The 14,691-nt window shown below is 41.6% G+C and overlaps 1 protein-coding gene across 1 annotated transcript in view; it reads right to left on the bottom strand.

Annotated features, from left to right (window-relative positions):
* LAMB1 (laminin subunit beta 1) overlaps positions 1–14,691 on the bottom strand; it is a 69,592-nt gene continuing 54,901 nt past the window's right edge. Inside the window, exons 24-33 of the mRNA XM_048836317.2 lie at positions 14,051–14,420; positions 11,908–12,092; positions 10,665–10,906; positions 7,868–8,071; positions 7,287–7,431; positions 5,593–5,800; positions 5,263–5,404; positions 3,631–3,807; positions 1,328–1,487; positions 1–327 (exon numbers count right to left, since the gene is read on the bottom strand). Of these exons, the coding sequence (XP_048692274.2) occupies positions 191–327; positions 1,328–1,487; positions 3,631–3,807; positions 5,263–5,404; positions 5,593–5,800; positions 7,287–7,431; positions 7,868–8,071; positions 10,665–10,906; positions 11,908–12,092; positions 14,051–14,420 (1,970 nt within the window). The 3' untranslated portion in view covers positions 1–190. The remainder of the gene's footprint in view (positions 328–1,327; positions 1,488–3,630; positions 3,808–5,262; positions 5,405–5,592; positions 5,801–7,286; positions 7,432–7,867; positions 8,072–10,664; positions 10,907–11,907; positions 12,093–14,050; positions 14,421–14,691) is intronic.

The following is a 14,691-nucleotide window of genomic DNA, read 5'->3' as shown; positions in this document are numbered from 1 at the left end:
TACAGTGGTACAAAAGTACTGTTTTTATTTTCAACATTAAAAAAAATTACTCTTTGGTTTTGTAACTTTAAAAAGTGAGAAACCTGTCAAGGTTACCAGGTCTTAGTGTGATGTCAATGAGAACTAGTATCAAACTTAACACTTTTAAGCCCATCCAGAATAAACTGGGTCCAGACTGTTTCCCTCTAAGTTACAAGCAGGTGCTGTATACTGCAACTTTCTGGCTGATTGCCTGTAAGAGGGAGCGTACTGTTTCTTCTAGTTCCACCAACTGTTTGGCTTTGTCTTCCAAGACTTTCTGATTGTTCTCATACGTGCCTTCCAAATCTGCAAGGAAAAGGGAGAAACTATCAGCTGTTGTTTGGGCAGTAAAATCATACCCTGTTTAAAGTATTAATTCAAATCTTTGAGGTAGAAAACCTGAGATTGGATGATACAGATCTGGGCCTGACAACTTGTCTCAATACTATGGAAACAATGAGGAAGTACTTACCTATAAATGAAAACGTACAACTGTGTCCTTTAATTCATGTTGGAAAAATGGCTTAGGGGTTCTACAAAGAAATACAGACTTGAAAGGACACTAGAGTGTGTTGGCTAAGTTATGGTCAGACTGTTCAGTGAATTGTTGCAGATAAGGGGTTGACGTAAGGAAGAGTGGTTGGGGGTGAGTACAGCTTCCCCATGTCTGGTAAAAGCAGACAGAAAGCTCCCGTTTCTCCCTGGTTGGTAAGGTGAGAGCTCCCCCTCCTGTTTCAATATACAGCTCTAAATGTGGAGTTCTTAAAACTGTTCTGTTAGAGTTAACGCCAATTTTCAAAAAGCAACTCTGCCAGTATCACTTTGGGTTATGATCATGACAGATCTTACGAGAACAACAGTGCTTAGATGGGAGATATCCAAGACTACGGTGCTGCAGGAAATCCCTACTTTTAGTCTTTCAGGGTGCCATGGCACTTGACGTATGTTAGTCTAGTCAAATTAGTTAGGATAAATTATGTTCCACTTAATCCTCCCAGCTGAATAAGTATTCAATTTATGGATACAATTTATTCTTTCCTAAATAGTTGTGCAATGTTGTGCTGTTGATCAGTGACTGCATTTCTCCCAAGATGTGGTTGCACCACACTACTGGGTGAATTGATCTCTGTAAGTGTGAAAAAGGATGTTTGGATCATTTGAAAAGTGTTCCATTTACTGTGTACATAAGTGTGTGAATGTCCAGCAATTAGTGTAATAGGAAATAATGAATTTTTAACCATTCTCCAGCGTGAAACATTACTTCAAAATATGAAAGGAGACCCTTTTCTCATGCAGGCAGTCTTACCCTTGAGCAGCTGGAGTTTGCTGTTTGCTTGAGCTAACAATGATTTAGCTTCATTCTGCAGCGTTCCAGCTTTCTTCCTGGCATCAGCAGACTCTTCTGTTTTTTTGGCAATTAGGTTTTCAACGGTTTTATATTTGGCGTTCAGTTCACTGTCAAGTACCTGCAGTTTCAAATTCACAACACAAGGTGGGATTATTGCTCAGAAAACTGCAAAGCAAATGCCTGTTTCACCACTTGAACAGATGGTCTGAAACTTCCTGCTGCTTCCATGGAGCTGAGACATTACTAGTGAGGATGTCGGAATGAAAGATTTGACAGCACAAAGTGTGTTCTAGTATTATCATCAGAGGGGTAGCCATGTTAGTCTGGATCTGTAAAAGCGGCAAAAAATCCTGTGGCACCTTATAGACGAGCAGACGTATTGGAGCATAAGCTTTTGTGGGTGAATACCCACGAAAGCTTATGCTCCACTACGTCTGTTAGTCTAAGGTGGCACAGGACTCTTGGCTTAGTTGTCCCAACACTCAGCTTTTGCTTTAGTTACATCTCCCCCTTTCTCATTCATGTTTCATGCCTGCTGATGGCAGACACTTCTGGTGATCATCTGCCCTTTTTAGTTACGGGGCTGGTCTGTTTCAATATCTAAAGGTTGATAACTGTACAGGATTTAGCCACAGAATTGGTGACTAGTGAGAGCAAATCCTGCAGAGTTTTCTAATTTAAGGGGGACTAACAGACATTGCTTCTGGACGTGCTGATTCAGTACAGAAGTGACCATGGCATTGCTTGTACTGTTGACAACTGCCAGAGAGCAGCAGTGTCAAACAGATGGAGTTGAAAATAGGGCACCTTGTTACTTTAAGTACACTTTCTCTCTATAATCTTCAGCTACCATGAGCAGCCCTGGAATTGGGGCTTACCTCACCTATAGTGACTCATGAGGTCACAAGCACTTCCCAGATGTTACAGAAAACACAAGGCTAGTGTCTCAGCTGCACTTCATTTTTTGCAGCACTCAGTCAGCACATAGCAGAAATCTCCTGCAAGTCTCCAAATATCCCTGGCAGGGAGGCGGCCTCATCGGGTGTAGAGCTGGGAAAGTCAGCTCCTACATCTCCTTCCCTCCCTCCCAGGGCAAGCGTTGGGACAGGTAGTGGGTGCACCAGACACTCTGGTCTGTAGATTAGAATCCTGAAAACTCACCGGCAGTGTGAGCAGCATGAAATGTGCCATCTACAGCATGGGTAGGATCTGGGGAAACTGTCACTACTACTGATAATATCGGTTATCACTCTTTTCTGTCTTTCCTCCTCCCCCCATGCTAAATAATCAGCTTCTTGTACTTGTTATTAAGCAGCATTTCAGAGGTCCCTTCTTTAAAGTTAAGTGTTGCTTAAAGGTTAATTCCAACATCTTCGCTCTTTTGGGAGAGGGAAGACTCCTTTGAGACAAATGACTTTATTGTGGACAGTAGATCGGAGCAGTGAGACTTCCTTTGACATAGAACGTTTTTGTCAATTGTTTGAAGGCTGAAATAAATCAGAATCCTTCTTAAAACATATTGACTTCGGGAGAGACTCCATATAGATACGGCTGAGAAAGACACTGCTATGCTTGCAGAATTTTAGATAACTGCTTACCACACACTAACTAGAGGAGCAGGCTGGCAAGTGTTACATTGAGAGATGGAATTTTTCTCCCGTGACTGAAGTGATGGGGGAATTCCCTTCAAAGTGGCAAGTTACAAGTACTTTGTTTGACAGCTGAATAATGTTTTGTACTCACAGTGCCCAAGGCATTTCACAGAAGGTAAGAAAACAGTATTTAAACCCATTTTATAGATGGTGAAACTGAGGCACAGGGAGGTGTTGCCAAAAGGTAAACATCAGTGGCAGTTGAGAGTAGAACTGAGATTTACCAATTTGTAACTCTACACTTAAATCCATCAGAATATGGAGATCATTCACCTCTCCATGACTGACAGCTTCCTGCTCGTCTAGGAATTGGAAGTCAGCAGGCTTTTTCTACCATGTAAGTTGGTGCCAAAGCAAGTAGAAATTAATGTATTGGCAAATGGACCCAGCATGACCTTATTAATAAACGAATTGGGAGCAACAAGTCTGACCTAGTTCACTGAACGATGCCCGTAATATTCCTGGGCAGCTAGCTCGCTGACGCCTGGTGCCCAAGCATGACAAGATCATGAATAAAGCTAGCAGTAGCACTGAAATGCTCTTTTATGCCAAATATTACTCCCATGGATTGAGTTTTTGAGGAAGTCAGCTGGCACGTAGGCGTCTCACCTCTTTAACTTCTTCGGCATTTTGTTTCACAGTAGCAATGGTTTCTTCAATCTCTTCCACATTCTCTGAATTTGTAGCAGTCTTTTGTTTAAGATCTTCCACGTTCTTCTCTAGCTCAGTAAGACGTAGGGTAGCGTTGTTTAAGGTTTCTTCAGATGCTGCATTTTCAGATTCAATCTAACCAGGAATGAAAGAACAGTTTAAATATTCCCCCAACAAATGTATGTGCTGATTTTTGAAATTAGCTTTCTGGAGAAAAGTCTTGACCAACTATTTAAAATGTCTTATCTCCAAAGTCTATCCTCAAACTGGCATTGTGCTACTATGAAATATGATGTGTGAGGGTTTTAAGAGTACAAATTACAATTTACAATTCAAGTGAAGTAAGAGGGGATTCAATTTTGAAAGTGAACTAGATTGTATGTCATTAAAAGTGTACCTTACGAAATGGAGAGAAATAACCTTTCATTCTTTGTACAACCCAAGCTGGTTGAAATAATTGACTTTTGAATGTCTAAGAGTGCAAGACTGGAGCTGTAATGTGTTTGTAATTGGTAAGGATAGAGTTCCACTAACTTCTGAGAGCATTCCTGGTACACATCTGATACTCCAAAGGTGGGGGAGGAGATGCATCCCAGTGTAAGATGTCACCAAGACATCTGCAGTCTTTGGCTTCAATTAATTGTAAACTCATGTGAAATACATGGGATTTCAACCAGCATTTACACATGTCGAATTGCTCAGCTTACAGGGCAAAAAAAATTCCAGATTTGAAAATGTGAAAGGCATTAGTCAAACCAACAGCTCAGCTAGATCCATTATTGTCCATATAAATGGAAAGAAAGCACTGCTGTGTTAATTACCCTTTCAGCAATGGATAAACAAGTGCTGGGTAGCTTAGGAACCTAATAAGCTGAATATTGACACTATCAGATTTTAGTGCTTTACAGTTTTGTCAATGGGACGATCTGTGAAACGGTTCTTTATGAGCTGGACTTGATGAAATGGGAATGGTCAAAGTCTTCAAACTTGAGTGAAAAAGTTCTAATTCTAATGGAAGATATTTCATTCTTATAGAAGCCCACTATTAGTGTTGAAAGTACTTGGGTGGGCTTATTCTATGACTGGGAAGGGCCCTTCTCTCATTATTTGTAAAGCATTGAGCGAGCACACTTGGACACTATCACTAATAATGAATTAGTTCTTTACTTAAATATTCACCCTCCATGCATATGGGGCTCTGCAATGACATCATCATTTGGCAAACACAACAATTAATGCTTCAATAAAGCATTAATGCTCATGTGTTCTCACACTGTACTGGCAAAGTCTTTTGCATGGTGGGAGAGTTGGCAGCATGGCTCAGCTACCAAGTGATATACCATCTGTGTTGTAGGATTTCCTGGGGATCTGAGGACACCTGTTTGGTTGGAAGGCACATCCCAGTTCTGCACCCGCTGAAGTTAGTGGCAAAGCACCGACTGACTATAGTGGGGAGGAGAGCCCTCCTTTGCTTTGCTCTTAATTCAGACAGTTTGCTGTTTCAAGATCTCCTCTTCCCTTAGCTAAAGTGGTTACCTAGCGTCAAACTAGGTACACTGTGAATATTTTTTAAATATAGTTAGGACTTACTGAGGTAAGTAGGTCCTGTGTTCCTCTAATGTCTTCGTCAGCTTGTTTGATGGCCTTTTCGGCTGCATTTTGGGCCTTTTCAGCTTCTTCCAGTGCTTCTTTCACAATAGCTGCAGTGACTTTAACATCTTTTGCACTTTTGCTGTGGAGCAGAAGTAACAATATAATATGTGACATGAGAAATGTTTCATTTTGGTATGAATAAGAATTTACATTAGGATGAATTTAGCTTACTATGTTTTTGAAAAATATTTGAATGAAATCAATAGTCTGGTTCAAAATCACTGATTTAAAAAGACAGCTGATACAAAACAGCGTAGTACACATTACCTTGCTTTATTTGCTTCATCTAACAGCATCTCAGCTCTGGCAATGTCTCCAGCACTTTGTTGTAAGATAACCTCTACATCAGAAAGGCTTTCCACACGCTCACGGATATCCTCTGTCAGGGTCTGTAGCTGCTGGGGGCTACTTGGCATCTCCATGTTCAACACTTCATTAGCAACCGCCTCAATGCTATCCAAATCAGCGCTATCCTCTAAGATGGCACAAATGCAACAGGGTAAGCGGACAGTTGAGAGGATTAGCAAGCCATCTATGCCAAATGTCAAAATTACACTACTGAAACTTGTCAGTGTGGTTCCTTAAAAGCAAGAAACTGACAAACAACCATGGCAAATGAATCACCACCACAATTTGCAGAAAATAGGCACTGTGCTCTGTTAGGGTAAAATTCACTCCTATGCAGAATGCTACCACAGAGCATAGAGCCCTGCTTAAGTCCCATTTTAGCCTCTTGAGGGGTACTTTTCACCCACGGGCCTCCACTGGCTTGAGCACAGCTTGGGAATCAGTAGAACTGTGTAATTCCTAACACTGATTTACTGCATGGCTTTGGGCAATCTCAGACCTTGTCTGCCCCCCATTTCTCCAGCTATAAAAGAAAGATAATTTGACAGCCCCCTGGAAGCTGTAAGGATCAGTTAGATAATGGACCCACGTTCCATTGAAATCCACGGGAGTTCAACAGGAATGAATTTGGTCCAAAAGTTGTAGTGCTGTATGGAGTGCTATGAACACAAGATGCTAGTGAAGTAGAAAATATTATGAACTGAAATGGAATAAGAGGGTCATTCCTTTGGTGCACATTCGTACACTTCTAAAGTGAAGGACGGCCGTGCACAGTGTTTATAGATACATGTAACACCAGCATTTTATGGCTCTCAGAGGTTGCGGTTTAAGCAAAGTTGCCTCTGTTGTTCAGATGGTCCTATGGTGCTATTACATGTATGTGTTTGCACAGGACTGAACACGTTGTTAGCACGTAAGAAAACATTGATGTATTTTGGCCAGCAGTTGCGCATAACAGACCTCCTTAATGGAGACTGTCCTCCATCTTCCAAAAGATCTCACGCTTCTCCACAGGTTAGCACAGCTAATGATTGAAATTTCAAAGCTGATTGAGGAGGAGAGTTAGCTACATCGTTCCCTTGAAATTAATGGGAGTAGCATGACGATCTCCTACTAAGTTTTAAACCACTCCACCACCAATCAGCACTATTGCAAAGGAGAAGGCAAAGTCTGTTAAAGTTCCAATCGTCATGAAACTGAAAGGCTTGAAGGAGGGATTATTTCCTCCTTACTGGGGTGCATTTTTCCACAGCATTGTGCAAAGAATCAACTGCCAATCTGTATTGGTAACCTCATCTTTCACCTATAAAGCTGAAAAGGGATCCCACTGCTTATAAAAATCTTAAATAAAATGCATAATCAAGACAAGACTCACATACACGATAGTATTTAGAAAGGATTTTAAGACTAGGTTGTGCAGCTACCTAGAGAAATGCATGGGAAAAGCTATCTACAGCATGTGCAGAGCTGAAAGAGTCTACTACTTTGCATCTGTAAAGGTAACACATTTATAACATCCTAACTTTATAAAGGCTTCTAAAAATAAGCTAGCAGAATTTCTCATAACAAAGATAGAAATCAGTAATGTCAACTAAGGTAAAGATCATCCTTACGCATCAGAAATTCCCTGATCTGCTTAATAAGGTTTCTCAGATCTTCATTGCTTCTGTCCACTTGTTCTTTTGTGGCATTGGTTTTGAGCAAAACTTTTTGTGCATTTTGTTTTGCTTCGTCTGCTCTCTGTTTTGCCTCTGAGACCTACGGGAAGTAAATAAGGTGGCCTGGTTTCACATTTCCTTGCACATTAAGGCCCATTTTGCAAACCAAAATGCAATTCTGAAAAGGCAATTGATATTTGGAATCCAAAGCAGTGTGGGAAACTTCTTCTCATAAAACTCACAGAATGCTTTTAAAACATGCTAGAATCCACAACACCAATGTTACTTTAAACAATTCAGATAATGTTTATGGATTACACATGGAATTTCAATTTAAACAAGTTCACTTTATGAGGCTCTTTTAAAAATAAAAAGGGGAGGGGGGGGATAGTGCTGGTGAAGTTATGCAACTGGAAAGAAACATTTTAAAATTAATGTCTGGGGGCCAGATGTTCTGTAGTTTTGTATCATATCCCTGTTGGTGGAATTTCTTTCATTTTAAATCAATGTTTAGTGATCTACTTGTAAAGAGTTACCATTTTAGAGAGTTCTTCAACTTCCGCCAAGGCACTGAGTATGTCTCTGTCAAAATCCATGGCTTTCTGCCACGCACCGTGAGCCACAGTAACCAATCCCTCGCAGCCTGGTCCTCCACATTTCTTTTCTCCTTCCTCTGTTCGGCAGTTCAGACCGCCACACTCTGAGTCAGCACAGGAAGCCCCTGAGGGAGTTCCACATGTCTGCAATAGACGGATAAGAAACAGTCATGCTTAACTGCCCTTGCTTTTGGGGGTGGAGAGAAAAGGAGGAAAGTGCACCAGGAGGTTTCTGATGATGCTGGAAACATGTAGTGGCACCCGCACCCCTGGCACTGAAATCTCAGGAGACTGCCTGAGAAGTAAATGGTAGCTGTAGCTGCTGTACTGCGGCATCAAAAACTAGGGCACTCCCTGCTTCACACCTGTATCACTGCGAGATTTGTTACAGTGCAGAGTGACGGGGGAAGGTAAGCTCCTCTCTATAAACACAGCCCTCCAGGAACAAGCAGTTTGGGTTATAATGGCAGTAACAAGACAGTCATCCACCCTGCACTGTCTTACTGAATGACATAAAATCGACAAAGACTGGGTTCTTTCAATGGAAAATTACCCTCAGACTTCTCTTAAAAATGGAGAGGGAAGAGGAGGGCTCTTCCCTCCTGAAGGCAAAGCCATGGATTGAGCTGGCTGAAACTCAAACTTGGTCTCAGGGAAACTGTCATATCTGAAAATTTGTTGCAGATTGGAAGAAACCCAAAAATATTTTGAAATTTCCTCAAATGAAATTTTCCAAAAGATACCATTTTGGGTCTATCTAAGTAAAATGTTTTGTTTCAAGCAAAATGTTTCATCCTGAGTTTGACTTTGAAAGTTTTATATAAAGTTTCAAAAAGTTGTTTCAGAACAAAAAATATCAACGTGTTCCAGTGTGACTTTATCAAAATGCTTTTTTCTCAAAATGAAATTTTGACCAAAAAAAAAAAAAACAACACACTAAACCAAAAAACAAAGAAGTTCCCCTGCAAAGGTTTAATTTTGAAGAAACAGCATTTTGTAATGTAAATACATTTGATTAGCAAATGTTTAACCAGCTCTATCCATGAACTACCCCCAGAGTCTGGACAATAAATGGAATCACTAAAGATATATATATATATTTTTTAAATAAGGTCGAAGGTTGAGCAAAGTTTTCCTTTTCTGGCAGGAGGTGGAAGGAAGGATGATAGCCACAAAAATAAACATTTTGCTGGCAATATACCCCCAGTAAAGGTACATGAAACTGAATCAGGTTAATTGTAATTTCTCTAACAAAAAGCTTTTCCTTTCCTTTCCTTTCCTTTCCCTTCCCTGATGTTTGGCATGCAATCCACTATTCTCTAGACCAGTGGCTCTCTACCTTTCCACACTACTGTACCCCTTTTAGGAGTCTGATGTGTCTTGCATACCCCAAATTTTACCTCAACTTAAAAACTACTTGCATACAAAATCAGACATAAAAATACAAAGTGTCACAGCACACTATTACTGAAAAAGTGCTGACTTTCTCAGTTTTACCATATAATTATAAAATAAATCTTCTAGACTATAAATATTGTACTTACTGCACTATATACTAAACACTGAAATGTATCAACAAGTCATTATATGAAATTTTAGTTTGTACAGACTTTGCTAGCTTTTATTGTAGCCTGTTATAAAAGTAGGCAAATATTTAGATGAGTTGATGTTCCCCATGGCAGACTTCTGATTGAGAGCCACTGCTCTAGAAAGCAGAACATCCTACCCCTAAGAGGGCTCCTTCCTTAAGGCTCCCAGCAACTAATGATACTGCCTAGAAAGTTGATAGAGGGACAATGCAATCTTTAGAGAAATCATCCTGTAACTTACTGATACCCCTAGCCACTTAAGTTAATAAATATGCCCTTTCCATCACAGTTGCAGGCTGAATTCTTTTCCAGCTGCAGCTGATTTACTTCAAAGTAAAGTTGCAGAAGGAACACTGAATCTCCCAGGAAAAAGCCACCCTACCTCAGATTTACTTCAGCTTTATCGCTATGCAGAGAATAAGCACCAGACTGCTTCTCAGAGTGACCTTTTGACTCAAGAGCTCAGAAAAAGGTCTGCTTTGTCTTAGACAGATCAGAAAAGTCCAGGGCAAGCACACAGCATGCATAAAGTGCCCACTGGCACATCTTCTACTGTCCCCTCCTCTACTGGCATTGTCCTGCATCCACAGTCTCCTACTCTCATTTTCACCAGACAACCCCACGTCTGGTGCCATGTCTTGCTGGACAGGGACAGTGCTCCACAAAACATGGAGAGACAACGAAAATTCCTGTAAATCCAAACCATTACATCAGCAAGAGTGAGGCTCAGGGAAGAAACTCGAAGAGTGCTGCAGAGGCTTAGTGGAGTAGTTTTTGGGGCTCATGACCCCAAAAAGCTGGTCTTATAATCAACCAAGTTTGATAATCCTTTGTGGGTGCAAAAGGACTGTGGGATTTGGGTCATGGGAGGAAACAATGGGATGACTGACTATTGTCAGGGAGAGGGGGTTGGAAATGGGAAGGGTGAAGTGGGTGTGGTTTGGAAGGTAGTGCACCCCTTGTGGTCCACAAGTCATGGAACAGGTTGCAGTTCATAATCTCTCTCAGTATATCTGTCAAGCATTTTCCCATAAGCAAAACTCACTTCAACAAAGTAGCAGGCTCTGCCTTCCTGCCTGTCATTTCTGCAATAGCACAACTGATGTTTTCCTGCAGATTCTACACCCAAAGAAATCTTAACCAAGTACCTTCTCAGCCACTTCAGAAAGATCCAGACTTTGCAGCTTGCCTGCGAGTTCATCCAGAAGGCGTGACTGTTCTTCTTGTTTTGCCTTGAACTGGGCCTCTTGCTCACTGATTAAGTCTTCCACTTCCTGTCGTGTCTGAGCTGACAGTTCCACAAGGCTATCAGGGTGAACACTGGAGGCATTGACCCTCTCTTCTGCCTCCAGGGACATCTGAAAATATTTGGTGACACTATCCAAGGCTCCTGCAGAAATTAGATCCAACTGTTCAGCAGTCAGCCCTCATTGCTGAATTTATAGTACAAACAATTTGTTACAGGGAGGCTAGTGGATGACAAAATTGTATAAGACCATTTCTCTATTAAACTGAATACAAAGTTATACAAACGTTATTACTGTTAGGATGCTTGAACTATGTATGGCGCAAATTCTGCTATCCTTAATCAAACAAACCTCCCGTTGATGGTCCCAGTGATTCTTTGATTTCAATGGTCTACAGAATTTGACTCTCTAATATTAAGAAGTTTGAAAATTCTTCCAGACTAAGGGTCTGATCCCACTCCCACTGAAAGCAAAGGAAGATCTGGCTCTAGATTTATAAAGCTAGATCTTATTTACTTCTGTGACTCACTGATTCCATGGAACTGCTTGGTGATTAGGTGCAATTCACCCATGAGGAATGGACTAGCACAAGACCTACACACCACTGAAGTCCAGGCTTGACTGGGTATACATACTGCCCAATCCTTGTGCAGGCCCTCTGCACAGGGGTTAATGTCACTCTTTGTACGGGTGGTAGAATCTAGCCCTAAAGTGAGACATACTCTTATTCATAAAGATTCATGCTGTCTTTCATACAGAAACTTAGTGATCTCATGTAATTAAATGTGAGCCAAAGTAACTTCAGACATCTGTATGTGTACTTAATTGTGGTATGTAACAAAATACAAGTATACCACTGGGCTTACTGTTGGTACATGTAACTGGTCTACAACTTCTATACATTAAGAGGTTTTAAGATGACTTTGTGCTCTAAGATCTTAAGCTAGTTTTGCAGTGCACACAAAAACAGAGGCTTCAAAGAAATTCCTGCTAAATCAGCAACTCTGCCAAGACTCAGAAGGAAACTGCACTCACAGGAACCCGTTTTATTACGTTTAGAAGATTAACCTGATATTTAAAACCATACACGTATTTAATCATTTGCTGCCCTGGCTTTTTTCCTTCCCCCCATGAGACACCTCACCCCGGATATCAGAGATTTTTATAAACTCGAGTTGTTCTGCCAGTTCTTTCACAACGTGGTCTAGGCTCTCTGCATCTGTCTCCAGGGCCCTCAGGTGAGTGTCCGTGTTATTGCTTTTTAACGCTATCACGGAGAGCTTGTCTTCTATTTCAGCCATCTTTTCTGTAACATCTGCTGCTAGTTTGCTGCAAGCAAAACACAGAACCTACATTTACTCAAGGGGGGACAAAAATCAGCCTTGGGTTATTTTTTTTTTTTTTTAAATAAAGAAAGCTGTACAGTAGTTAAATTCCTGCCATCCCTCCCCAGCCAGTGCTGTAAGCGATTTGTAACAACTTGCCTTCCTAGAATACTGGTTTTGTTTTCTTTATCACAAAAAACGACTTTTTAATCTACAACACATTTATGAACTCAAAGCACCCAATTGCTCAGAAAACAGCTGCTTTGTGTAAGATTAACCAGAGCCAGATTCCAGAACACTGGTGTAATGCTTTTGAACCATGGCAACTGCATAGGTCAGAGTGTCAACTACTATGATCCATACATAATTTGCTTCACATCCCACACAGCTACAAATGCATTTTTTGATTATTACAACTGAATGTCAGAAAAAAAAATTCTCTGGACACAATGGATTCATTTAACTACTTTATAAAGATCCCCTTTTGCCAATGGCATCTTCTGGGTGGAGATGGGAGAAAACATCTCACCTCCCGCAAGAAAGGTAAAAGGTGAGCGAGATCAGCTCTTTCCTCTCTGTTCAGCAAGCTGTCACCTTAAAGGTACCTTTAACTACCTTATACCTTGTATAACTTGTATAACTCCCTGCTCGCCAGTCTTTTTGCTCCAACGAAAGTCCCAGACTTCTGTTGTGAGGCCCAATAAAGTGGAACCAGAGATGTGATTGCAGCCACGGTTCACTGACATAGGTGCACGGTCATCAATGGGACTTGAACCTGGGACCTCCAGCACCAAAAATGATCCAGCTCTAAGTAGCAGGCTGTTATAAGGCCTCAACTAATGGAAAGATTCAACTGACCTCACAAGGCTTTGAATCAGGACCATCGTCACTGGGCAAGGCACTAACAGGCAATATGAGCACATGCACCAAGCCGGTGCATTACGTATTAACTGATTTCAGTAATTCCCATGGCCTCTACTCCAAATAGTTGCCTCCATCCTGGAAGCACAAGGCAGTTGGTGTGTCTGAAGCTGAGCTCAGTTTACATCGTCATCAGTAGCTGGAACTTACACAGTGTTCGTCCTCTTCAAAGTCCCCTACAAACGTTAAGGGCCCACCACTCTCCCCTCCCCCAGTGCAGGTGAAAGGGAGCAAAAGTGAGATGTTTTATAAAGGAGGGGAGAGGAAGAGTGGTTCCTCTGCCTGTCCTCACCTCTCTTGGAATAGAACAACTCTCCAGGGATACAGGTTAATGGAGCTGGGAAGCAGCCACGAATCATTCACTACAAAACCTCTTCACAAGCATTTTAGCCTCCCCTTTTGGTTTGGAAGGGAACGTTTTAAAGGTGCATGGAAAAGACTCATATTCCCATCAACTGCTTTCAATTATTTCAATCAATAACTAAAGACTGGTGGTCTTTAACCAGCCTAGATTTCACAGGGGGCTCACCTGCCCTTCTCCTTAGTTTTAAATACAAAGAATACAGGACTACCGCATCTTACACTTCACGAAATGGAGACAACCAGTGTTGCAACACTGGCATTTTCTGTTGACAATATTTTGGTTTTTAGATTAGAAAGAGACGTCTGCCCTGCTATCTAGATGGCTATAAAACAAAATTCCAAGAAGTCAGTCTCTGTCTCTACATTTTCTCACATAATAGCTGTGCTTGTCCTTTGCCCTGGGGGATCACAAGGAATCAACATGACTGGCTCTGAGTTAATTGGTTGGCAGGCTGACAAAATACAAGCATGGCCGCCCCTTCCAAAGAGCGTGACAGTCTGGGGTCCCAGCTGCATTTTGTTTGCTCTCAGTAGAATCTGACTAAGAGCACTGCAGGCCCATTCCTGCCAGACAACGAGGGCTCTCAGCTCTCACTGAGGAGTTGAGGATGCTCAGCACACTGGAGTATCGAGCCCTAACTGAGCAAGAAATATTCACACAACATGTCCTGTACTCACCCTGCTTCCTCAAAGAGATTTCCAATGTTTTTAAGGGGCTCAGCAGCTGGATTTTGAGCAAGGATACTTTTAATTTCATTCAGTTTCTCTTCCACAGTGTTGACAGTTTGCTGGTAAGGGCCACTGACCCCACTGATTTTCAGGATTTTTGCTCTCTCCAGGAACCGCTGTGTCCTATTGGTCAGTTCACTAATGATGACGTCCCACAGAGCGAAACACTGATGGCATGGCGCGCAGTCAGGGAAGATGCCAGAGTAGCCGCGGGTGCACTTGTCACAGCTGGGTCCCTCGACACCCTCCTTACAGACGCACAGCCCCGTGGAGCGATTGCACTGAGGTGTCTGGATTCCACGGGGATCACAATCACAAGCTGGGAGGGGGGAAAGTAACAGCAGCAAAGCTTAGATAGGATGAAAATGGTGGTAAAGTTGGCAGGAAAAATATATATTCCCTGACACAAACAGAAGAACTTTAATCATAATTACATGAATGTGAAATCAGTATGTATGCAAACTACAGTAGTCAGCTACATCCGGACCGGGTTACCTTGCTGTGAATGCCAGGACCAAGTATTATAAAAGGAGGACAAAGTGATACAAAGAGGGAAGAAATCCAGAAAGGTTTTTAAGGACCCATTTCAC

The sequence above is a fragment of the Caretta caretta genome, chromosome 1 (assembly GCF_965140235.1).
Source record: "Caretta caretta isolate rCarCar2 chromosome 1, rCarCar1.hap1, whole genome shotgun sequence".
In the NCBI taxonomy this organism is placed as follows: domain Eukaryota; kingdom Metazoa; phylum Chordata; order Testudines; family Cheloniidae; genus Caretta; species Caretta caretta.
Note: the sequence above shows the minus strand (reverse complement) of the source record. Positions and strands in the feature narration are given on the sequence as shown.